Raw genomic sequence first — 25,450 nt, forward strand, 5'->3', positions numbered from 1 at the left:
CTGTTAGTCGGGTCCTAGATATACTCAACTGCCAGATTATACAAATTAAAGGACATTTTTTAGCTAACTGACAGTTCTGTTTTCAATTTATTTTTATATAGATTCACAAATTGTATCATGTAAGTACATATTTGTAAATGCCACTGTTTCTATCTGTTCTGTAATTGGGTTCATCCTGTAGAAAATTGTATGAAATAAATAAATAAATATTGCTCATTGTTTCTTCCATTACCGTGGCGTAGTGCACCGGGAGTTCTTGCCACATTTTAGTACGGTCGATAAGGAATATTATCTTGAAGTTATGCGCGGCTTGCTAGAAGCAATACGATGAAAACATCTGGTGTGGTGGAAATACAATTCATATGACTTTTAATCACCATAATACACCAGCTCACTCGTTATTGCTTATTCGTAACAATGTAGTCGTGACTCAGCCACCGTATTCACCAGATTTGCCTTCGTGCGACTTTTTATGTTCCAAAGATTGAGGAGACCCATGGAAGGGCGACGTTTTGTGACTATTGAGAAAATAAAAAGAGCTCAAGGACATACCAAAAAGTGCATATCAGAAGTTCTTCGAGCATTGGAAACAACACTGGTACAAGTGTTTCATATTTTAGGAGGACTACTTTAAATGAATAAATAAGTACTTTTTGAGAAAAATGAAAATTCACCAGACCGTATAACGCTGACTCAGATCTCTTTGGTTGAGGATGACATGACAGTCATTCATTATAGAATAACAGTTGAAAGAAGATGCGATCAATGAGTTTTATATTTTAACCTGGTTGTGATAAATCTGAAGTTAGGTATACGAACTGTGCAACATAACCGAACATTTTACATTATCAACGACAATAAATGAAGCATATTTGCTTGGTGCATGTAAATACATAAATAACAGTACGATCTTCATAAAGGTAAGGGAGACCTCACAAGCTAGGAAAAACCAGTAATTTGAAAAAAAAAATACAGTTGGAGTTCAGATATTTCAAGTGAAAGAAATCTCGTGTTGTGAAATCACGTGAAAGATAATCCATCAGAGAAAATCAATATTGTACCTACATGATGATAATTAACTAATTTTCACACTAAACATTTCAATTGGTACAGTATTTATGTAAATCGAAATATTACCATTTGGTTGAAAAGAAAAGTTTTGGCTTTCTACTTCTACATTCTTAATCAATTTTACGATTTGGTGTTCTGAATATCTCGTGATTACAGATATATTTCATGATGGAATTGTCCAATGAAAATTCATTATAACGTACTCCTATTCTGATTACACTTTATCGTGTAATTTTCACATAACAGTTCAAAAGGCAATATGTGTTTCACTATGTAATGGTTTCTTCAGGGGTGTTCCATACCAATGAGCCTTTTTTCTGAGAATAGTACAGCAAACGTGTCACGAGAGGCAGCACTAGTAGTAGGGACAAACATAAACTATTTACATGTGAAACAGTGTTATTAACGTAATATTAATTTATTATTTGAAAATATAAATCTGATATAAACATTTATTTTGTGCTAGTATAATGCCAACAAAGCATTGCTGTTTTGCGAATTGTACGTCGGATAATCGATATCCGGAAGAAAACGAGTTTTTATACCATTTATAAAACCTCATAATAATGAGGTTAGATGTAAGAAATGGATATATGCTTCGAGGAGAGTGATTTAACAGTGCAAAAAATTAATAAACATTCATATGTATACTCTAAACATTAAATGAATAGTAAATTTTTCATAGTTAATTACCATTGATTAGAATGAGATATGATCTCAATCGTTTATTAAATTATATTCATTTATTATATTTAATGAAATTTATTTCATTACCATCTATATTTGATTCATATTTCATAATTATTTAAAATTTCTTTTATTACCTACACTTTGAATCTACCGCTACGCTTTTACTATAGTCTGTATATTAACCTGTCTATTAATTCACTTTTTTTCCAGTTACTTTCAAATCACGACATGCAAGCCAACGTTTTAATGTTACAATATTGTTATCCTTTACAGTTGCAAATTTTAGTTTTGCTCCAGGAACATTTTCTTCTGTTAAAAATATATTTTTTTATTTTACCATATGTTTGTATGAGGATTAGGCAGTGTTTTTTCTTATCGAACTACTAACGCTGCTAGTGAGTGATTTTTCGTACTGTAGGAAAAAGGTTCATTGAAAATGATAAGTAAATTATTTAATTAAAAATCTCACAATGAAGTTTTAGATGATATATTTGTCTGATATAGAAGAAAATGTAAGTTTTCAGTTCAATAATTTTTTTTTACACTTGGTATCATTTTAATATAATCAATTGTCCAAATTCATTTTAAATTTCTCTCAAAAAAACGCGTTATCGAATTGTTAATTAAATATGAATATATACTCAAACCGTACCATTTAATTGGACATAAGTACAGAAATGGTGGTTCACGTTGAAAAACTAACATTCAATAAACACATGAACTACCATCGAAATTTTTATTAATTTTTGACGCATATATTTTGGAGGTAATTTTACCCCTCTAATAGTTTCTTCTGAAAAGATATTCAAAATCATAACTTTTATTTTTATAACTTGAATGAAATTTCCATTACTTACGATTGCAATTTTTCAAAAAATTGTGGACAAGAACACTCAAAAACTCTTTCTGGTCAAAGGCTAGTTTATCTGAATCAACTAAATTTAATGAAGTAGCAGTATCTGACCATCGTGTAGAAATACTTATTAAGTGTATATTTTTACAATGGAAACACGTTATTATTCGCCAGTGTTTCTGCTCTCAATTTCGATGGGGGTCAAACTATCGAAAAATTTACCCTGAACTGAGTAATATTTTTTGATTTCTTCTGGGATGGATTGTTACATGGAATATGTGCTAGTATAAGTACTCTACAATTCCTATACACTCACTGAATAATGAAAAAGTTGAGGTTATGGTTATGGATGACTCAATCGAAAACTTATTCGAACAAAACGTATAGGATTTTTTTCTCTGGAACATCAACCTCGTCAACTATTCTTGTAGAGGATGGAACCAGTATGACGACGTTGGATTGCTATGGTGGATGGGAGAGTTAGTCGGTTGCTGAAGAATGTAGAGAACAGTATATCTTTATGTTATGAAAAAATTATTTCTTGAACTATCTTTAGCGGCAGCGCGCGCATACCGTAACAGCCGCGCGGAACCCTATTTTCAACGTCAAATTAAAATTATAAATAATGGAGATAGAGTTTCTGGAATCGGGACTTTTTTATCGGAAATTTCCTCCTCTTTAACGAGCTTTTTTCAAAATTGCCTAAATATTTATATTTTCTGAGTTATTAACGAAAAAATAAATACCATTTTTTCAAATTTTATTTTGTTAATAACAATTGCAATTTTTTACCTGCTTCAAAATCCTTCAAAAACATTTTTTTAGAGGTGACTCCGAATCGAATGAGCTATCGCCCATAATTTTAGGACATTTATCTCTATTTTTCATGTTTTTGAACTTGTTGATTAGACTATAGATCCTCATTAAGATATGCAACCTTCTACTGACGGTGAAGATGTGCATCCACAGTCGATGTTTCGGAATCCAAATGTAATGATGAGACAAGTGTGTTGTCGTCAGTTTTGCTATCTCTCGGCTACAGTAAAACTAACAAGCTAAATAATTTCAAAATGGCCATATGTCTAATTATTTAAGAAATGTAATTATTATAGATATAGAGATATAGAGAATTTTATAAAACATTTATGTGGTAGGAGTTTCAAAGAAATAAACGTTTATGGTTTAGACCAGTATCAGTAGTATCAACCAATGGAATGATTTTGAAGAATTGAGAATTTTCCTGTATCATATCATATTATCTTGCTAAAAAACTGATGAAATAACTCTTTCATTCTTTCAATGTGTCATTTCTCGCGTTTTCAGATTAAACCAATTTCTTTAACTTTCCCGATAATTACCAATATCGATCAAAACTTTTCCCCGGCAAATAATTCAATTCCGGAACATTTCATCCGTCATTTCGGAAGGGGTTTTCAATTTAAGGAGTATCCCATCAACTTCTTGTGACAGTCAAGAAGTTGGAGAGCACTTAAAACTTGTCTTTAAAATTTATAATTTGCGACTTCATAACTCAAAGAAAATTTAAGACAACATCTGACGCCTTTTCATTTTCTTGTCGCTCTCCTCGATTGCCACATTTATTCTTTGTGTTGGAAATTTATGTTTTCCCGTTGTGAAAGACGGTTTGAACGAGTTACACATGGTTTTACTTCGAAGTTTCTGTATTTGTGGGTTGAGTTCGTGGCAATTTGAAGACTTGCGAACACTTTGAATTAAATTGTACGACGTTTTCAAGTTTATTAGCCGTGGTCTGTAGGTTTTCATACCTGACGGTTCGTCTGCTACTGCGGCTGACAATATCGAAGGCGATGCGCAAACCTAAAATGTTCTGGTGCTTTTGTACTGTCACGTTTTTTCCCGTGGGTGACTAATGATTGACTACACTGAATAATCAAATGTCTATCGCCTTACTAGACCGCTTCGCGTACCGCACTGTAACTTCCACATGTCTGTGTTGATATTCTCGTGGCTAGCGTTTATATATCGTAATCGAATGTACTAGAAAATTTCGCCGGAATTCCATCGAAATCGGTAGCATTATTCTCGCTGCATCTAGAGCGGCAGCGAACAACTTACATTTGCGCGCTCTTAGCTACGTCACAATTGGTTTATGGCTACCAGTGGTGGCCAGCGTTATTTTTTTAGGGCACGATTTACAACAGTACGATGGAAAAGTGGCAACACTAATGTCAATAGGTAAAGTGTGGCAATACCATAATGAAGTTTGTCATTTTTTAGCATAAACGTACTCACAAAGTTTTGATGTACAAATTGTTTTGTTCACAGTGGAAATTTCAAGAGAAGGTTTTTGTTGAATTATTTTTCACAACTTTCTACGTGAATTATCTCAACAAGAATGTGTCGATGAAGCATAATCAAAAACCACAGTTTATTGCTGGTATAGTGGATTCAATCGTGGTCGTAGTTCGGTTGCCGACGAATTTCGTGAAGGTCGTCCAAAATCGGTTGTTGTGCCACAAAACATCGATGCAGGGCTTGAACTGATAATACAAGAGACAGAGGCATCCTTGCACATTAGTTTCACTTCAATTCATTCGATTTTGCATGAACACTTATTTGTAAATAAATTGTTCTCCTTGAACATGCTATAAATCTCTCAAAAAAGTTTCGCATCAATTAGTGTAAGGAAATGATTGCTTCAAAAGATGTGTACAAAATCGTGACAGGTGACGAATCATGAATATATGCGTATGAATGGAAATGAAACAGCAATCTACCGTGTGTGTATTCCAAAACGAGCTGAATCCAACAAAAGTAGTCGTGGAAGAAGCACAACGAAGCACATGGTCGCCTGGGGTCATGTGGCCACTGTTCGGCTGAGAACGGTCAATTATGAGTGGTACACGGCCTTTTGTTTTTGAGCAGTCAAAACATCGCATTGATGACTCATCCTCCGTATAGTCCTAATTTAGCACCCAATGACTTCTTTTTGTTCCCGAATATTAAAGGGAAACTGTGTGGTCGACGATTTACGAGCGCCGAAGAAGCAGTTGAAGCGTACGAAAACCATGTTTTGGAAGTGTCTCAAGAGGAATGGAAAAACTGCTTAGACAAATGATTTGAACGAATGCAAAAGTGCATCAAGGGGAATTTTTCGAAAAACAAAGCCATTTTTAAAGAAAAAATTAACGTTATTATTTGCTGTTATACCTGATTGTTCCCCCCTTTTTCAATTATTGAGTGAATATAAAGGGTGTTATAAACCACCGGTATTCATGTCTTGTTGATGTTTAAGCTGCCTTTCTCGCGGTTGCAATTATTTTTATGTTCATGTATTTCTATAGCCTCGGGTAGTACCCTTTGGTTGTATCAAGAATTTCCTTGCTACAATTTAAATGCACACAAAGAATAATTCAGTCACAACTAATAGAAAAGTATCATGTCTTTCATAGCAAAATGATAAATTTTATGGAGGATATGAGGACTTTTATTAAAGATGAAAATATAATAGAAAAAAAATCCGCCTAAGATGGATGAAAAAGAGTGTTATGAAATTGTGAAATATAGAAATAAACTGAAAGTGTCCTCTGTCATTCAGAGTAATTAAGCACAGGTTTCAATATATTCAGTTGTAAAGCGACGTCAGAAAATCAAATCAAAAGACAGACCTTGAATATTATAGAACATCTTCCAGAAGATATGAAAAATGGTGGAAAATATATATAGTTCGCGGACCCGTGGAAATATATGCGTAAATTATACATTTCTTGTAAATGAATAAAATTAATTGCGACCCTTCTATTTTTTCCGAACTGATTTTCACATAATTAAAGAAACTCTACATCTGCTTTGAACTAGAGAAGCCGTATGGTGAAAATGTAAACCTAATTCGTATTTACCCTCGATAGTCCGTGAATACTACATTTATGTTCCCCTTGAGGATGTTGACAACAATAAAATCACTACATTTCATTTGTGTTTTCAACATTAATCCTCTCCAAATCCAAAGTACCTATCAAATTTTATGATATTGAATAAAGTTCATTTATATTTTTGAAAAACATTACATACTTGACATACTTGGATAGAATAGATAGAATGGATAATACCCATATCAACTATCAGAGAAATGATAATGGCCACTTGAAAATAATTCAGGAACCGATTCAGGAAACATGTAAATAATATTAACTTCAAAATCTGTGTCTGACCATTATACGACTTGTGTAGATATATTATCTTATTAGGAGTAGCAATAAATACTTATTTACAATTTATTATATATGATGGAATAGGCCGATACTTGATGAAAATCTATGAGTTGGCTGTTCTTGTTCATCTTTCACTGATCATCATTCGTTCTGTAAGCTACGTTTACGCATTCTTTCTTCAAAAATGGGTAATATTATTGGTGGGTCCACTTAAATTTGACATTGTCGTATAACTGATGTTATCGCATTTCGAATTTGGGTAGAACTGATCCATGGCTTGCTTTTGTAGTTTTTTGGAAAGAATGGAGTCTATAATATGTACCTTATCACCATGGTTGATCGCGATTTGTTTGATTAAACTCAGCTATCTCTGGAGATTACTATCTTAGAGTCTGAGAGTCTGGCGCACCGCAATAAGCTATTACGCGTTGCGTCTACTGTAAGACGACGGAGGACGATGCGCTGAGGTATAGGTGCGGTCTAAGCAATAAGCAGACGTCGTTGACGGTTGTGTTAGTTAGTCACAGACCCAAGACAGAGAATCAACCTGCCTAGGAACATATGCGACTGTATTTCAAGCCATACTGACCTGGAAAGAAATGGGGCTGCTGACTCCCTTGCAGAGGAGGGTGCTGCAAGCAGCTTCATCGGACTACAACCTGTCAGGCATCGCTGGATGGGAAGAAGATAGATTTTTGGACTTCTGGCAGAATCCTCCAAGATTGGCTCACTCCAAGGTGTTCATTTACCCCTTGAAGCCTGAAACCAAACAGTTCTTGGACTACAGTAGGGATGAACTACGATGTCTAACAGGTCTGCTCACAGGTCACTGTCGTCTGAATTATCATATGCAGAGATTCGGACTGTCGGAAGACATTGTATTTTGCCTCTGTTTGTAAAATGATGAAACAGCAGAGCACATACTTTGTGATCGCCCTGCTAGGGATGAATCAAGTTTTCAGAGTGCGACAGAGCCGTACTTTTACAATCTGACCTGAAAAATCACTCACCATATAAACTAATTGGCTTCGTTAAGAAGCGGGGCTTATTTTGTGGAGTGTGAATAGATGTAAGCCACAATAAACACTTACGAGTTGCAGTGTAGGGTCGTATAGACCTACTCACTTTTGACCTAACCTAACCTAACCTAGTCTTTTGATTTTTTTTTATAAATATCATAATTCGATTCTCAAAACTATTCATTACTTTGTGCAGTTGGCATATTTTTTAGCTACTGTATTTTTTAAGTAAAAATATAAATTACTAGCTGTTGCCCGTTCTTATATTAACGTACAACCGAAGCTACTGAACCTATAATCTTGAAATTTGCAGGTAGGTTCTTTGTATAGCGTAAAAAAGCATCAAGAAAGGGAATTCACCCCAAGAGGAAAAAAAGGGATTACAAAGTTGAAATATTGATAAAAATAGAATCTTATTTTTCAACGTAATTTCGAACAGACCTCATATTGTTATGATAAACATAATGGGATATCCACTTAGCCTCAACATTTATTCAACAATTCAACATCGGTGAATTAGTACTTTTTTAAATTTTTCCGTGAATGTAGGCTCATGGACTAACCTCTACTGAACTTGACAAATGCATCTTAATCTTGAAAATTGGAGCACTTCGTATGTGTATGTGTGTATGTTTGTGTGTTCAAACAGGTTGATAGATAAGATAAGGGGAAACTTCAAAGATTAAGTTTCAGTCTAGTTTCGAGGTGTGCGGGGCTTGGTGAAATGTGTTTTTTCGCGTAAATTGATGTGTTTTATTGGCAGAAATGACCGCCCTGCTGAGAAGGATATCTAAGAGTAGCCGTAATTTGTTCAGGAGTGATTCTCGTGATGTCATTGAAGAAGACGAAGATGATGTTTCTGTCAGTGACACGTATGGTATGTTTTTATGGATGTGTAAGAATTTGAATTGAGAACTCTCGTTGAATCATCAGTATTTTTCCACACTGAATATATAAATCGTTTCTGAAATTAGTATGTTAGTAATTATCAAATGAAGGATTTATTTATAATCGGCGACAGGTGATTGATTAAAGTTGATATCAATTACATTCAGTTCAAGGATATGTAACCCGTCTCTTTCTACTCTGAGCACTCTCAATTTGTAGTCAATAAGATTCATGTGTTGTTCATTTCTATGATGACATACTCGTTTGTCAACCACATATCACTTTTCGGAAAGACACATTTGATGCTAGAGTAATAGCAGTGAGTAATGATTTTCAGTACTACAGCAATAAATTTATTTCATATTTTTTTTGGCTTATGTAATCTACGATCTGGAAAAATCAAGTTATTATAAAGTCTGTATCAGACTAGGGCAGATTATTTAGTCTCCTCGAAATGTTGCTTCGCTGTTGAAAACTGAAAGGAAAACAGTATAAAATGATTGTCATATTCTGGAATAAACTGGAATTCGACTTTATAAACTGAATCTGTTTGATAACACAGATAAACGTTGATAGATGGCAAAGTACTGTGCTATACAGGGTATTTATTAAACATGCGGCAAAAATTTGAGGGACTATTTCTTGGACTATTCTAAGGATATTTTGTCTTTTGATGGTTTTTGATAGGGCGCTTTGTTTCGAAGATATGTAGCGAAAAAGAATTTCGACAATAACAATTTTTCACTAAAAATTACATGTAATGTTCCTTGTTGAAAATGTTGAAAATGTTGAAACTGTTGAAAATGTTTTACCCCCGCTCGGATGCAAGAATCCAATCTTTTCTTCATCGACTCCCGAACTCTTTCAAAAACACCAGGATCGTTTCTGATTGCATTACACCCAGCAAATTGAATGTCTGCAGCCGTTTATAGTAATCGGAATGTTGTTCATAGATAACAAAGAAATTGTTGGATTTTTTTGGTAGGTCCAGTGTAGTACACTATACAGTGTGTCAATTTTAAAACTTACAGCGGGCTATATCTTACGAACGAAAGCTGATATCGAAAAATGCTTGAAACCGTTTCTAGGATAGTAAGGGGGAATTAAAGTGACATGAAAGACAACTCGCCCCCCATCAACCCCCTAGGCCCCACCCACCAAAACGCAAAAAGTTTAAATTGCAAACCCCTACTTGTGATACATCATTGAAAATACTATAAAAAATGCTATACAATGGTATAAATAATAATTGTACAGGGTGAAGCAATAATTGTGAAACTTTGGCTTAGATGGAATATCCAATGAGGTTTTTGTTGAACTGCAAATTTTTAAAAAATGTCAATTAAGTAAATGTTCCAAGTGGGTTCCGTTGTTTTGTAAACAATAATACAGACTATTGTCACGTCTGCACGAACTCTGAACAGCCGGCTTACTATGTCTTTAATGATATATCACAAGTAAGGGTTCGCAGTTTAAATATTTTGAGTTTTGGTGGGTGGACCTAGGGGGTTGATGGGGGTGAGTTCTTTTTCATGTCACTTTAGTTTCCCCTTACTATCCTGGAGACACGTTTTCAAGCTTTTTTCGATATTAGCTTTCGTTCGTGAGATATAGTCCATTGTAAGTTTTAAAATTGACACACTGTACTTATTTCGGCTACGTTAATAATTTTAAAATTACCAAAATGTTTATTGTCGAAATTCTTTTTCACCCCATATGTTCGAAACAAAGCGCCCTATCAAAAATCATCAAAGGACAAAATATCCTTAGAATAGTCGAATAGTCCAAGGAATAGTCCCTTGATTTTTTGCCGCATGTTTAATTAACACCCTGGTAGTTTCAAAAGTGTTGTTCGTTTTAGCTTCATATCTCAATGAATATTTATTGTACTGTGTCGTGGTATATACTGCTCGATAGAGAATATTGTACTCTATACATTGATGCTGCTCATTTCTTTCCCGCGCGGTTTTTGATGGTCTACAACGTATCGGAAAGGCCCCAAGATTTGAACGATCGACAGAAACTCACGTTTCGAAGTCTGTACTTCTTTGCTTTTGCGCAACCAAAACGATCCTTTTTTGCATCGGATCATCAAGTTTGATTGATGAAAAGTGGATCCTCTTCGACAACAAGAGACGTTTAGGACAGTGTTTGGACACCGATGAGCCACCCATGCACTTCCCAAAGGCAAAAACTCACCAAGAAAAGACTATGGTTATTGTATGCTGTTCAGCGGCTGGTGTGATTCACTATAACGTTCTGCAACCAGGCCATACCATCACAGCAGGGACTCATTGTGAGGAAATCGACGAATGTACCGAAAATTGCGTCAGCAGCTGTCGGCACTGGTCAACAGAAGAGGTCCGATTCTGTTCTACGACAACGCCTGACCGCACGTTTCACAAATCACTTTCCGAAAATTGAACGAATCGAGGGCCGAAGTTCTGCATCACCCACTATACACCCTAGACCGGTAGAACCTAATCAGGATCAGCCAAAAACGACCTTCGTCGACTTTCTGCTATCGAAAAAAATTGATATCAACGAATTTGTATCATTCTTTGTGTAAAAAACGAAATTAGGTGAAATGTTGACAGTGGCATACGGCGATTGTACTCTGAGTAAGAAAATCACAGAAGGTCGAGTAGATGTGAATGACGACGCTCGCCCCGGACGCCCCAGCACATAATTAACTGATGAAAATGTTGGAAAAGTGAAGAAAATTGTTATGGAGAATCGTCGAATCACTATTAGAGAAGTGACTGAGGATGTCGGCATATCGGTTGGCGCATGCCATGCAATTTTTTCGTAAATTTTGGGCATAAAGCGTGTAGCAGCAAAGTCCGTTCCAAAATAGCTGATTTTTACCAAAAAAAAACGTCGCGTGAGCATCACTCAAGAATTGTTGAATGACGTCAACGGTGATCCATATTTGCTTCAAAAAATCATAACTAATGACGAATGGGTATATGGTTATGACATCGAAACCAAAGTACAATCGTCCCAATGGAAGAGCCCAGGAGACCCAAGACTAAAAATAGAATACCAAGGTCGATCAAATGTCAAGGTTTTGGTCACTGTTTTCTTCGATTCCAGTGGCATGGTGCATCAGGAGTTCTTGCCACATGGTCGTACGATCATCAAGGAATAATATTTTGAAATTATGCGCCGCTTGCGAGAGGCAATACGACGAAAACGTCCGGTGTTATGGAAAAACAATTGATGGCTTTGGCATCACGATGATGCACCTGCTCACTCGTCATTGCTTGTTCGTAATTTTTTGGCCAGAAACAACACCGTAATCATGCCTCAGCCACCGTATTCACAAGATTTAGCCCTCTGCGACTTTTGCCTGTTCCAAAGAAGTCTCATGAAACGACGGCGTTTCGTGACGATTGAGGAGATGAAACCGAATCGCTGAGAGAGCTCAAGAGCTTAGTAGTGTAATATGTAGGGGTAAACGTGGAAACAAACGTACAGTTCGTTTCATAACAGTTAATATCGAGAGGATTAATTATTATTATATTTTCGAAATGGATAGCAACATTTACTTTAGCTGATAAGATAAATCTAATTTTATCACTGATTCACGTAATAATGGGAAGGCAAATAATGGATCGGTAGTGTTATCGATGGTAATGATATAGTAATGATAATATAAAAAGATTCCCCGAAAAAAGATCGCTAATTATACATTGCACAAAAAAAATGTTGTCGGACACATGCAGCAGGTTGTCATTCTTGGCTCACTACGTGCGCTTAGGGCATATAATTCTCGGACCCAGTGATCACTTCCCCCAAGTTGTGGGGAATGGTCAATGATTGATAATGCTAGTGCGCTATCCTGAATGTACCAGGACTTCGGGGGATAGGGTCCGACCAGCTCAATGTTAGGAAAAATAATAATACAATAAGGAGTCCCGAAAAAATTTTGATGAGAATTCGTGGCGCGAAAAAAATGTCCATAATTGGCCAAGAATATGCGCTTATGGAATCGGGTCGCGTGCAATTGGTCTACTTGTTAGAAAAGATAGATGTATCATGGTATGGTCGAATGGAACTTGTAGTTCCAAACGTTTCGTCTGCTACTGCTGTGGACATCTTCAGTGGTAAATTCTTTGACTGAGAGAACAAAGGCAGTATCTCGAAGTCTCAGCAACAACTGACTACAAAAAATATTTGATGAAATTTTGATAATCAACCAAAATTTTTGCAGCACATCAACCAATTGATTGTTGTCCGTATTCCGATTTATCTTTTATTTTTTGTTTTTCTATATCAAACGAAATTTTCATTATCTCAAGAAGCTGTTGCGGCCTTTCATGTTGAGATATGAACTTCAGAGTAGAATAACTGTTTCAAACTTGAAAAGGTTTATGATTTTTGTCAGAAATTGAAAAATTATAGATGATATAAAACAAGCTTCAGCATCGACTGCCGAACGAGATTAGTCTTTCTGTTTTCACTGCAGCTCCCACTGCAAGGCAACTAGTTAAAACCAGATACCAAAATACCGTAATCCAACATCAAATAGCGCTGTTTCGACCCCGCAATAGGTCTCATCAGTAGTGCCAGATTGAGCCCCGAATGTATTGTTACTTTCAGATACAAACTTGAAGGGAAAGCCCTGTCTTCGAAAGTATGAACTGTCTGTTCATAAACCATCAAAAAGATAGCGAAAACCCGAAAACTCTTTTAATAATGCCACTCCTTTCGACTGAATCGATCTTAAGCTTCTTTTGTGTTACTTGATTCCCTCCTTTATCGTACGATGCCTTCGGAATGAATGCTCTGTTTCAACTCTTCCCTTTGTATAGATAAGAAGGGTTGTATATTGGAAGAAACGAGTATCTCAGTGAGGGCAGTTTTCTACTTTGTTTTCCGTTGCTAGATGCTTGAAATGATGAGGAAGATTATTAGTTATCATAGCTATAGGTGCATCACTTCATTAACATCAGTGAATATAGTTTATCTTGTATCTAATCAGAATCGCACGTTGAAAGGTAAGGCTCCGTCAATCCTCAGCTAGCACAATTTTTGATTTTGAGAGGGGACGGCAGCTGATTAAGGAAAACAGTTTTTTTAACAGGCCTCCGCATGTTAGTGAAATCATTCTGTACTCATTGTAAAATTGCGTTCAACACAGAAAAAATAAAAAATGGTTCATTGAAGTATTTAAGTAACACTTTGTTGTGAAATTTTCACTGAACAGTCAAACAAAATCGCAGAACCTGTTTCAATAGCTTCCTCAGTACAAATTATATTATGTAAGTACATATTAGTAAATGCCACTCCCTATTCTGTAATTGGGTTCATCCTGTAGAATAGTGTTCGAAATAAATAAATACAGTACTACGGAAAATAATATCCGAGTGATATTTTTACCGTGCCTGCGTTTTTGTAGGTAGGTAACGAAATAATCATGGGCGAAAGGGTGGACTGTTAGTTCAAGAATGTGTACGCCTAACATGCCTGCAAACAAAGGATCGCGACTAATCATTGTGCATTGCGGAGGAAGTAAAGGATGGGTTCCGAATTCTTTGAAATTATGTAGAAAAAACTTGAGTACTGCAATGTTGACTATCATAAGAACATGGAAGCTAATATTTTTGAGGAATGGTTTGAAAACACATTGATTCCAAATTTAGATGCGAACAGTGTAATAGTTCTTGATAACGCTTCCTATCATTCGCGACAGCGAATAAAAATTCGAGGAAAGATGAAATACAAAGTTTTTTTAATGAATAAAAATTTGTGTTTTGAAGATAACTATACCAAAAACCAACTACTTGATGTGCGGTTAGCTCCTGTTGGTGACACCGTGCATATGTAATGTTTTTTCATTTTTGGTAACCAGTTGTTGTACATCTTTGAAATTGGCTGCACCGCGCTGATGAGGCCAATAGCCACAAACACGTGTCCGCGGTTTGCCTCCATATTTCTTGAGTGTTCTGTTCACGAATTTCCCCCTTTTGATGTATATCATACACACTCGATAATAATCTATATATATATATATATATATATATATATATATATATATATATATATATATATATATATGACACTGAACGTGTCATCCTGTTGTATGCGGTCCGAACACCTCAATACAGGTATATACATATACGTTATTTCAAAGTTTAAAATTGTTGCCTTGCTTGGAAGATCACGTGCACAATGCATCATCTTTTGGAGCACCCTGTTGCTCATACGGACAGAGTATAGATACACAACGGTACTTTTATTACCACATGAGGCAGTAGCGACTTGACATTTAATATGTAAGAGGTAGTGCAGTAGGCTCTCTTACCACGTGATAACAGGTAGTGCATCACCTGACCTAGGACCACAGTAGAATAATACAACCAGTAGGCTCTCTTATCACGTGATCCTCCTGATCAAAAGAAAAAGTTTAGCGGGTCAAATCGTACGATCTCGGTGGCCAGTTCACATCACCGCCCCCAAAAAATCAGTCTTGACCCACTTGTCCTTTTGACGAGCATCAGTCCTAAGGGTAAGGGAGCTGGGCTCCAACCTGCTTGGATCCAGATCTTTCTGTGTCCAGATCTTTCTGTTCAGGCCAAAAGGAGTTTGTAATCATCGTCATCGGTCTATATGACGCCATATGACCCCACCAGCAGTGACTTTTTCGGGATGCATTAGACGCTATTTGATCTCACGTGGATTGTTGCTGGTCGAGTTTTTGTGATCGACGGCCTCGGAGTCTCCTGCACACTCTCACAGACAGCGGCGATGTTTTCAGTAGATGAGCGAAACGCGCAGTACGTTGCCCGAACAGAAGACCCATTTTGATAAAATAATTTCATTATTTGTACGTGTAGTTAGAATGCTGTAGCAGTCTATGATGATTTGGCAAAACAGACTGAATAAATGACACCTAATTTGACAGATATAGCTTCAATTAGATGGCTTTATCAACTGTCAAAGTTTAGAAGTCCCAGTTGGAAGACCCTATAGGTACCTATTAATTTTTTCATTAAATTGGATATAAAGGAATCATTATTCAATAGTTATACGTATGAATTCTCAAAAGTTTATTCATTCAGAATATGAAATTTTAAACATTTTCAGTTGAATGAATCCCCATTTTTTCAAAACTTCAGAAATTGAAAAATATCCGATACCTGAATCACTAACTTTAATTGTCCCGAAACAAGCTCTTCAATCACCTATGAAATACAGTTTAACAAATACTATTCCTTGGACTATTCTAAGGATATTTTGCCTTGTGATGATTTTCGATGGGACGCTTTGTTTCGAAGATACGGAGCGAAAAAAAAATTCGACATAAACAATTTTGGTAATTTTGAAATTATTAACGTAGTCTAAATAAAAAAATAGCGTACTACACTGGACCTACCAAGTAATAAAAAATCTAACAATTCCTTTGGTTCCTATCAACAACAATCCGATTACTACAAACAGCTGCACACATTCAATTTGCTGGATGTAACGCAATTAGAAACGATCTTGGAGTTTTTGAAAGACTTCGGGAGTCGTTGAGGACAAGATTGGATTCTTGCATCCGAGCGGGGGTAATCATTTCCACAGTTCTTCTTGTAGATTAAGAAACATTACATTTAATTTTCGGTAATAAATTTTTATTGTCGAAATTCGTTTTCGCTCAATATTTCCGAAACGAAGCGCCCTATCAAAAATCATCAAAGAACAAAATATCCTTAGAATAGTCCAAGGAATAGTCCTTTAAATTTTTGCCGCATGTTCAACGAACACCCTGTATACACGTCCCCTTCCCCTTCCCAACTATAGCAACGCCGGACAAAATTCATAACAATAGTGTGGCATCACTCGTCGTCGAGAGGGTCTTGTTATACTTTGTTAAATAATTATTTCAATCATCTATGCCAACACTTTTTTGGAAATGACATGAGTCGTTCCTGAGTAATTAGCAGTTTTATATCTGTTTTGAAAATTATAAACGATAAATATCATAATTTCAAGAATTGTATTCAAAACCCACACTTCTTCACCCCAATAAATGTTTGAAACGTTCACCATTCTATTCCCGACTGTACTGAAGTTTGTTTACAAATTATTCAAATTATAAAAAAAATCTGTTATTCCGTTAATCATAATCTTTCGAATAGAAGCACCACCTATTATATCCTTTCACTAAGAAATAGACTGCGATTGTGTAGTGAAACGTATACTTAATGTTTCACGAAAAGTTTTGGGGCGTCATATCAGGAGATCTAACGGGCCATTCTATAGCACCATTCTGTATCTATCCACCCATTTTTGACTCATTCTGTTGTAATCAAGAGATATCTTGTCTTGCTAAAACGTAACATCAGTTGAAAACTCGTTTGTCAATTATCCAACCCGGTAGATAGGTAGACGTGGCCGACCAGATCACCTGATATGATCTGTCTTGGAATAGTTGTCAGAGTTATCACTGCCATCGTTTGTCTCGTACTACATGGCGTTAATAATTCAAAAATATTCCGTTGTGGAATTGGCCGCGGTGGTAGAAGTCCGTGGGTTCGATACCCGCCTCGACCAGATATTTTTCTCGGGATAATTCATCTGGTGGAAGCTGGGATGATTCTGCAACCGTATTAGGAATCACACGTTAAAAGGTAAGACCTCGTTAGTCCTTAGCTCGCACAAGTTTCTCAACTTCTGAGAGTTGTCGTTCGTATGAGGGGACAGCTGATTAACGGAAAAACAGATTTTAAATAGATTTTTTTATTATCGACAGATAACTACAACCACTTTTTCATTATATTTCAATAGTATTTTGTTCCGTTTTCGCCCCAACTTGACTGATTATATTAATTTTCGTGCGATACCCTCGAGCTGCTTTTGTCATTAGAAAAGTGGCCTATTAATAAAGCGTCATCATGGCGTGAGACAGCACAATTAAACATCAGTTTAATATCTTCTTGCCGTATACTTCAGCATTTTCTGGTTGGAGAAAACGAAGGATCTGTCACAAAAGCAGCTCCACGAGCGAACAAAGTTGTGAGAAGTTATTATGAGCGGTACTTGCTACATTTCAAGAAAATCTGGAACGTTTCAGATAATGGAAATGCAAGACAGAGCGGCGGAAAATGATTATAATTCATGGAAATCAGAACACTTTTGCAGTTTGAAAGGATATGACGCGGTAACTCATCGGAGAGAACTAAAAACTTTACACTTTCTGCACATATATAAAGTTATTCATTACGATTTTTATATTTTTCAGATTTTGAAAGGTGAAAATACCCAAAGACAGCCAATAAAAACTTATGCAAACAGTTTTCCACATTTAGAAAAATGTGGAAAACTGTTGCAAAAGTGACAATTCTAATTGAAGATTCTTGAATAAATGAGTCTTTATTTCTCAAAAGCTAATAATGACAGTGAATTTAAAAAAAGATTCTTGTGGAGGAGGAAATATCGGATTCTTTTGAAAGTTTCTTTACAAAAATATTTTTTCAAATATAACAATTATAGTTTTTCAGTAATACACACAACTTCACAACCTTTTTAGAAATATCTGATTGTCAACAATTATATTCAAAAACCAAAGTTCAGAAATAAAGCTTAGGTTTCATAAGTGGTGTTAAGCTGAACCACGAATGCATGAGTGGACACAGATGTCCCTGAGGGACAAGCATATGCAAGAAAAGCGATAACCTCAGTACCACTGATCAGACCTATGGGAATCACGAATACTTTCTTTTTGGGTTTTCATTTTCACTAATTGTCTTGCAGTGAAAGCTGCAGAGGAAGACAGAGGATGAATCTCGTCGGCGGTCAATTTCAAATCTTGGCTTTGCAATGGAGTGCCTTTTCATAATCACTCAAGTGGTTATGAAGTAGTCACGGTAAAAGCAATATTTGTTAAATTTTATTTTTTTCTAATACAATTCCAAAATGGGGGTTATTTTCCAGTGTAGCGAAAATAGTTATGGAAAAAGTTTTTCCTAATGCAATTTTCAATCCACTTACAAACTTCTATCTGCAGAAGAAACTTTGCATATATAAAACTTATTATTGTGCCCCCGAAAACCGGAGGCACAAGGTCACCCATTTGTTTTATAAGGATGATCTTAAACTTTATGCCCCTTGAGAGAAGGATCTCCATCAGTCCTTGAGGGTAGTAGAAGAGTACACGCATGCTATGGGTATGGAATTCGGGATAGATAAATGTGCAATGGTCCATCCCAAAAGAGGACGATGCGGAGAGGATATGCAGTTCGTAGATGGAAGCATCCTACACCATTTGGATGCCGGAGAGACGTATACTTACCTCGGGTGGGAACAACGCTCACAAGAGGTAACAGCAGTGAAGAACTCTCTCCGCGGCAAGTATCAGCACAAACTTCGACAGATCTGGTCATCGGAACTGTCGGGGAAGAACAAAGTTGCTGCAACAAATATGCTTGCCGTACCAATCTTACTCTACTCGTTTGGAGTAGTGAAGTGGACTCGGGAGGAGCTGTATCAACTCGACGTAAAGACCCTAAAAATGATACATCTCTATAGGAGTTTGCATCCCAAATCGTCCGTTCCACGGTTGTACGACAACAGGGAGACCGTGGGCTTTGGAGTGTCTACATGACAGAATGGTACTGGATATGGTCTTAAAGTCGTCGGCAGTTCGGATCCCTTTTTCTGCATGGTACATGACCATGAGAGAGCAGGAATTAGAGCATTTCTCTTTAGGGCAGCTGCCCGAGCAGCTGATGAACTAACTCGGTATAGTTTTCGACACTGAACGAGGTGACCACAACTCTATCACCGAGTTGGAATCCGTTCAGCAAAAAGCTCAGATAAAAGCCGCAGAGATCACCACATTTCAGCGGAAACACATAGATAAGCCATTGCATGGGGTCTTCTTCAATAACATTGGAGACCTTGGCTTATCAAAGCGCCTGACGTTCGCTTAGCGGAAACACATAGATAAGCCATTGCATGGGGTCTTCTTCAATAACATTGGAGACCTTGGCTTATCAAAGCGCCTGACGTTCGCTTTTCTCAGGTCGAGTGGGCTGAAGTCGGAAACTGATAGATTCATCATGGCTTGCCAAGATGGTGTCTTCAACACCTCAGTCTACCGCAGTGTCGCGATGGGTGTAGAAGTTCCTGACACAAGGTGCAGGGCCTGCCGCGAGGCGCCTGAGACCCTAATGCACTTGCTATCAGCATGTTCATCATATGCGGTCCCGGCCTATATCCATCGACATAACGCGGCCCTTAGAGTGCTAATTACCATCTACGGCACTCTTACGGTATTGCCCTACGCTCCGGGGGAAATTGAATACGTTTTGGGGAACGAGAAGTGCCGAATTTATTGGAACTATTCGTTCCCCACCCTCAGGCTCATACAAGCTAATACGCCTGATATAGTCCTTCTCGACCACCAGAGCAAAACGATATTTGTCGTGGACTTTTCAGCTCCTGGCGAGACGAATATCATCAGAAAAGAGGAGGAAAAGCGGATACAATATCGAGATTTTCTCTTTGAACTCCGCAGACTCCATCCAGATCACTCTGTCAAGATGGTTGTTCTGATTATTGGAGTCCTTGGTGGAATGAAGCCCTCTACCCAAATCTTAAAATCATACCGGCTTACCGCACTAAGGCAGAAATCTTAGCCGGACAGATGCAGAAGGTTGTTATTTTTGGCTCACTTCACTTGCTCAGAGCACAATGATCAGTTACCCCCACGGTGTGGGGAGTGGTCGTTGGTTGATAATGCTGGCGCGCCCTCCCGAAAGTATCGGGGCTTCAAGGAATAGGGCCTGACCAGCGCACACTACGGTTCAATAATGACCTATGAAATTTGGTAACGTTGCTGTAATGAAATTTACAAAAAATGATCGAAAGTTTGAGCATTACATTCAGAAAAATTCTTTCTAATAACTTTTTCCAGTATTCTGGTGCATAAACCTAACAGTTCATAGAATTACATAGATTTTTTTTTATGAAGTTGGACTTTATTATCCAATATAGTTGCCTTCGGGGTCGATACAAAGATTATAGCGGTCATGCAATTTTTCTATACCATTTTTATAGTAGGATCTATCTTTAGCCTCAAATAGGCCATCAGTTTCGTATTCTGGAGAATACGATGGATGCGGAAGCAATTGATTTTTTACACGGTGCATTCTCTTGATGAAACAGCCCGCAAACAACCCACATCCCCGAACAGATGGAAAATGTGTTCACGTTTCCTCCTACCCGTAATGCATGCATTCTGGAGTTTTTGGATTCTAAAACCGTGACTCTTCAAAAATCCCGGACCATACATCACGTCTGTGTAGTTGGCATGTGAAAGAACTAAAGCATCGCAGAGTATAATTTTACTTTTTTTAATCAGAAATGCTCTGTTGGAATATATTATTTTCAAATATGCGTAACTTCGATTTAGAGTTTACGAAATGTGTGTTTTAAAACGAAGACTGTTGTCAAGATATAGGCCCAAGTTTTTTTTAACTCCTTTCAAGGGAAGTTCTGTTCCATCTATTACAATATTTATGAGGCCAGAACAACGATTTATCGCCTATGTTCTACCAAAGAGCATGACATTACATTTAGATGCATTAACAGATAGGCAATATTTATTTGACAAAGATAATAACATATCGAGATCGGTATTAATTTGCCATAGGGCCTCGTTAATTGAATTATCGTCGAATTCCATGTATAGCTGAGTATCGTCTGTATAACAATGCATGGTTGCGAATTCCATTGACCTATAAAATTGAGATGTGTATAAAACGAACAAGAGAGGTTCCAATATTGAACCTTGAGGAACACCGTTTTTAACTTGCATTAAATCAGATTTTTCGTTATTATACAAAACTCTTTGAAAATGATTGCGAAGGTAACTTTTAAGCAGTGCTACAGCATGTATTGAAAACAAAACCCTAGGTAGCCCAAAATAGCAAAGAGGAGGTCATGGTGTATGCGATCGAACGCCTTAGAATAGTCCAATAATATCAGAAGACAGAGTTTGTTATTATCAATAGATCTGTGCACATCATCCACAACTTTCAGGACGGCAGTCGTAGGTACAACTGTGGTCAGGTCTGAACCCTGATTGACACTCCGGTAATATACCGAGGTCATTCAGATAATCACGCATCTGCAAGTTGAATATTTTTTCAAAAACTTTTGAGAGCGCACATAAGATGCTAATTGGTCGGAGATCGCGTAAACTTTTGGGGTTAGCATTTTTGGCCAACGGAAGAACGTTTACTTGCTTCCAGATGGATGGATAAGAATTGGTCGATATGCAGTGATTGAATAAGTGAGTGATATGTGGAAGGATTGTGAGGTAGCAGTACAGTAACATTTTAATGCTTATCTCATCAGGTCCTACAGCAATCGGCTTCATGTTCAGAATGAACATCGTCATCAGTAGCTTTATAGGAGAAGTTCCAAAAAATTTGAGATATGCTCTTTTCTCCACGTTCACAGTACGATTGGTTAAATTCCTCAACTGTTTGTGATAATCCCAGTGATGCTGTAACTTTGTCTTTCTAAATCTCGTAAGAGCTCCATCTCTTAGTTTAAACATGAGTTTTAGATTGTCTGTGAGTTTAGAGTTTATAGCCTCAGCTTTCTCGATCAACGCCAGCTTCTTTGGGGGAAACTACTCCTCAAAGGTTGATTTTCCTTGTCCAAAGTCCTAATAATGTTCATTACGCCAAGTCTTGGCTTCAACAGTATTTTTTTCGCCATGAAGCAATGCTTTAATAACACACGAAAAACCTGTTAATCCATTTTCTTCAAACTAACAAAAGTTGCTTCACTCAAAATGCTCTATCCCACAAACAAATAGTCCAACAGCTGTGAAATTCCTACACTCGCCTTCGTTGTTTGTTGGATAACCAACTTTTGAGCCTATCCAGTAATTGAAAATTATTTATCAGGTTATTTTTCAGCATAATTTGATGCCAAATCAAATTTCGAATTAACTCATTAATGACTTTATTGGTCACTGTATAATTTTTGCTGCCCACGCGGAACTGTCCAGGATATTTGGTAAATTGACAAATCTGATTCGTTCCATTTCCTCCTCTGATTTATCTGAGTTTGCTCCCTGCAGCAACAAACGTCATTATTGATATTATAATTAGGACTCCAGACAGGAAGCTGCTTTGCGTTTGAACTCCTTTGAGAATGCATTCCGACTGTCAACTACAAATAGAACTCCGTACCCATACCTTGGATTACCCGAAATGTATGCGGAATTTCAAATAAGAGAATTGGTTGGAGGCAATAATACGAAGACGAACGTTTTTGCTTCGTTTCCTAAAAAAATAAGGGTTGTATGGAGCGTTTTATTAGAGACAATATTGTAATGTTTTGATGTTTTTTCTGTAAAGCGCCTAACTTATCAATTCATAATCAGAAGTTTGAGCTTTTTATGCAAAGTTATAGTTTATTGAGACAATAAAAAGATAATTGATGCATATAAATGATTTTCATTATGATAACGGTGACGGAATTTTGCTTCCGAAACGTCAACTATATTTTTCCTTTAGCCAAAATTTAATACTAGTTACTGGCAGATAGGACGATTTAATTTGAGTGACATTTTCTATTGTGTTAGTAGTAATATATTAACATTAATTACTCAGGTAAACTTTCAGAAAATATTCAAAATAACTTTTCTGAATACAAAATAACACCACCCAAACGAGATGGAATGAAAAAAATAATTTTGACGTAAAACTACGTGAACACGTCTGTTTGGACAAAAAATCTACAATGTATGAACATTTGCAAGAATCAAAACACAACATAAGTAGAGATAATAAATTTGTTAAAATTAAAAACCAATAACCAAATCATTTAGAAACCCGAAATATATAACCCTAAACGAGCAACTCGATTTATGTAGGACTCAACTTTTGAGTTTATAAGTTTAACAACCCAGGTAATTTCTGTAATATCCAGTGTTGAATTTTTATAGTTGGCACCCTGTTCATTTAATAACCTCCCCATCCAGCTTACCTACAAACTCCCTATATAACCACGTTTTTAGTTTTCAAATGTATTAGTTAGTTTTTATATTCGATAATGGGATATAACCCGAAACCGGTCGTAAAAATAAAGTCTCTTGTGGAAATTAGACAAAAGTGTTTTTATTAATTTCATTCAAGTTCTATAGTTGAGGATATCAGCGCCAAGCAGATTATCTGCCTCCGTCTTAAGAATTGTAAAACTCAAATATTAGTTGCAGTTTTTTTCTTTGATTCGTTTTATTCTCAAACTTCCTCAACTAATGTCAAAGGAGTTTTGAAATGTGAAATATGATATACACTGATTATTTGAGCTTCTCCTAGAGTGGAGTCTGATCGTGTCAATTGGCAGTTACTGATGTAATCGCAATGTTCATTCTCACGTACATTTAATGGTCTTGAAGTTTCACCAATGTAACTGTCATTACAAGAACAAGGAATCTCATAAATGCAATTTTTGGTTTTTTCCCTCGTGTTTTTGGGTTTTCTATGTAAAAGTATAAACCGCAGTATATTTTTCGATTTGCAAGACTAACATCATATCTTTTTCCACTTCGGTTTATCTTTTCAGATAACTCTGAAATATAAAGTATAATGTTTTGAAATGTCATTTCAGAGGTGGTAGTTGTTGGATTGTTGTTTCTGTTTGTAAAGTCATTTGGTTGTTGAATGAATGTTAATTTTTTATTGTATTCATTGTTGAATTTATGATTCAATGACACTTTTTTTTCAAAATTCTCAGCTTTATTGCAAACCGTTTGCTCTAGTTCTTTATTACAATTTCAATTTTTTTTTCAGATGTTGGAAGAAGGACATTTCCAGAAATTTCAATTAAAACTATAATATTATTCTTGAATTTTTCATTAATCAAAATCTTTCATGACAACAAAATTTTTGATATGCTTCTCGATATTCAGAATTTTTCCGATTTTTCTAACACCCTTTTCAGGTGGTATCGCATCCCAATTTGAGCAGAAATTTGTCTGCTCGGCAGGCATTCACTACCTCTTTCATATCCCTTATAGGTAGTGGTTCCGAAATATTGAGGGAGGCAGGCAGATCCAATCAGGACTTTGTTATGTCCTTCATCAATTTGACCACCGCCAAGTGCCTAGTACGAAAGTTACTTAAAGGCAGTATATTTAGTACTTCTCGAAAATTTTTCATATTCTTGGGGTCTCTGTACACCCAAGGCTCCCTTCATTAGGGAAGCGTCCGAGAAAAGAACCGAAGAACTACTTCAATATATTGGGGATCGGCTCAGAATAATCACAGGGTTACTAACCGGTGATTGTCCGCTTAGAGGACACCTGAATAAAATGGGGCTGTACAACGGAGACATCCGCTGCATATTATTCAACGAAGAGATAGAAACAGCTCTACACATCTTATGCAAATGTGATTCACTGAATCAAAGGAGGCAGACTATATATGGACGTACAAAATTACATCCTGAAGAATATGACGAACATCTAACACGGAACCTGTACAAACTAGTACAGGGAACGAAACTGATGGAATGGGTGTCATGAGAAGATGGTAAAATAAACGCAATAAGCACAAGAGGTTGCAGTGTTTTTTGGCGACTTGGACTGAATGGAACAAGTCAGACAGCTGCCAAGAGACAAAAAAAACACCCAAAGCTCTTGTATAACAACAATATCAAACTTTCCAAAAACCTTCCTAAGAACCGCCGAAACCCCATTTTGTGTTGCAGGTTGGCTTGTA

The 25,450-nt window shown here is 36.6% G+C and overlaps 1 protein-coding gene across 6 annotated transcripts in view; it reads left to right on the plus strand.

The window, feature by feature from the left end:
- LOC111503509 (uncharacterized) overlaps positions 1–25,450 on the plus strand; it is a 324,843-nt gene that overhangs the window by 41,877 nt on the left and 257,516 nt on the right. For 2 of the 6 annotated variants that reach the window (XM_074175665.1, XM_074175666.1), the window contains exon 1: positions 8,518–8,703. The exons of the other annotated variants lie outside the window; for them this stretch is intronic. In XM_074175665.1, the coding sequence (XP_074031766.1) occupies positions 8,592–8,703 (112 nt within the window). In that variant the 5' untranslated portion in view covers positions 8,518–8,591. Of the gene's footprint in view, positions 1–8,517; positions 8,704–25,450 lie in introns of those variants that run through there. 6 annotated transcript variants of the gene reach the window in all.

Source organism: Leptinotarsa decemlineata, unplaced genomic scaffold, assembly GCF_025532065.1.
Source record: "Leptinotarsa decemlineata unplaced genomic scaffold, Ldec_3_MD MMD2_tig00001064_RagTag_RagTag, whole genome shotgun sequence".
In the NCBI taxonomy this organism is placed as follows: domain Eukaryota; kingdom Metazoa; phylum Arthropoda; class Insecta; order Coleoptera; family Chrysomelidae; genus Leptinotarsa; species Leptinotarsa decemlineata.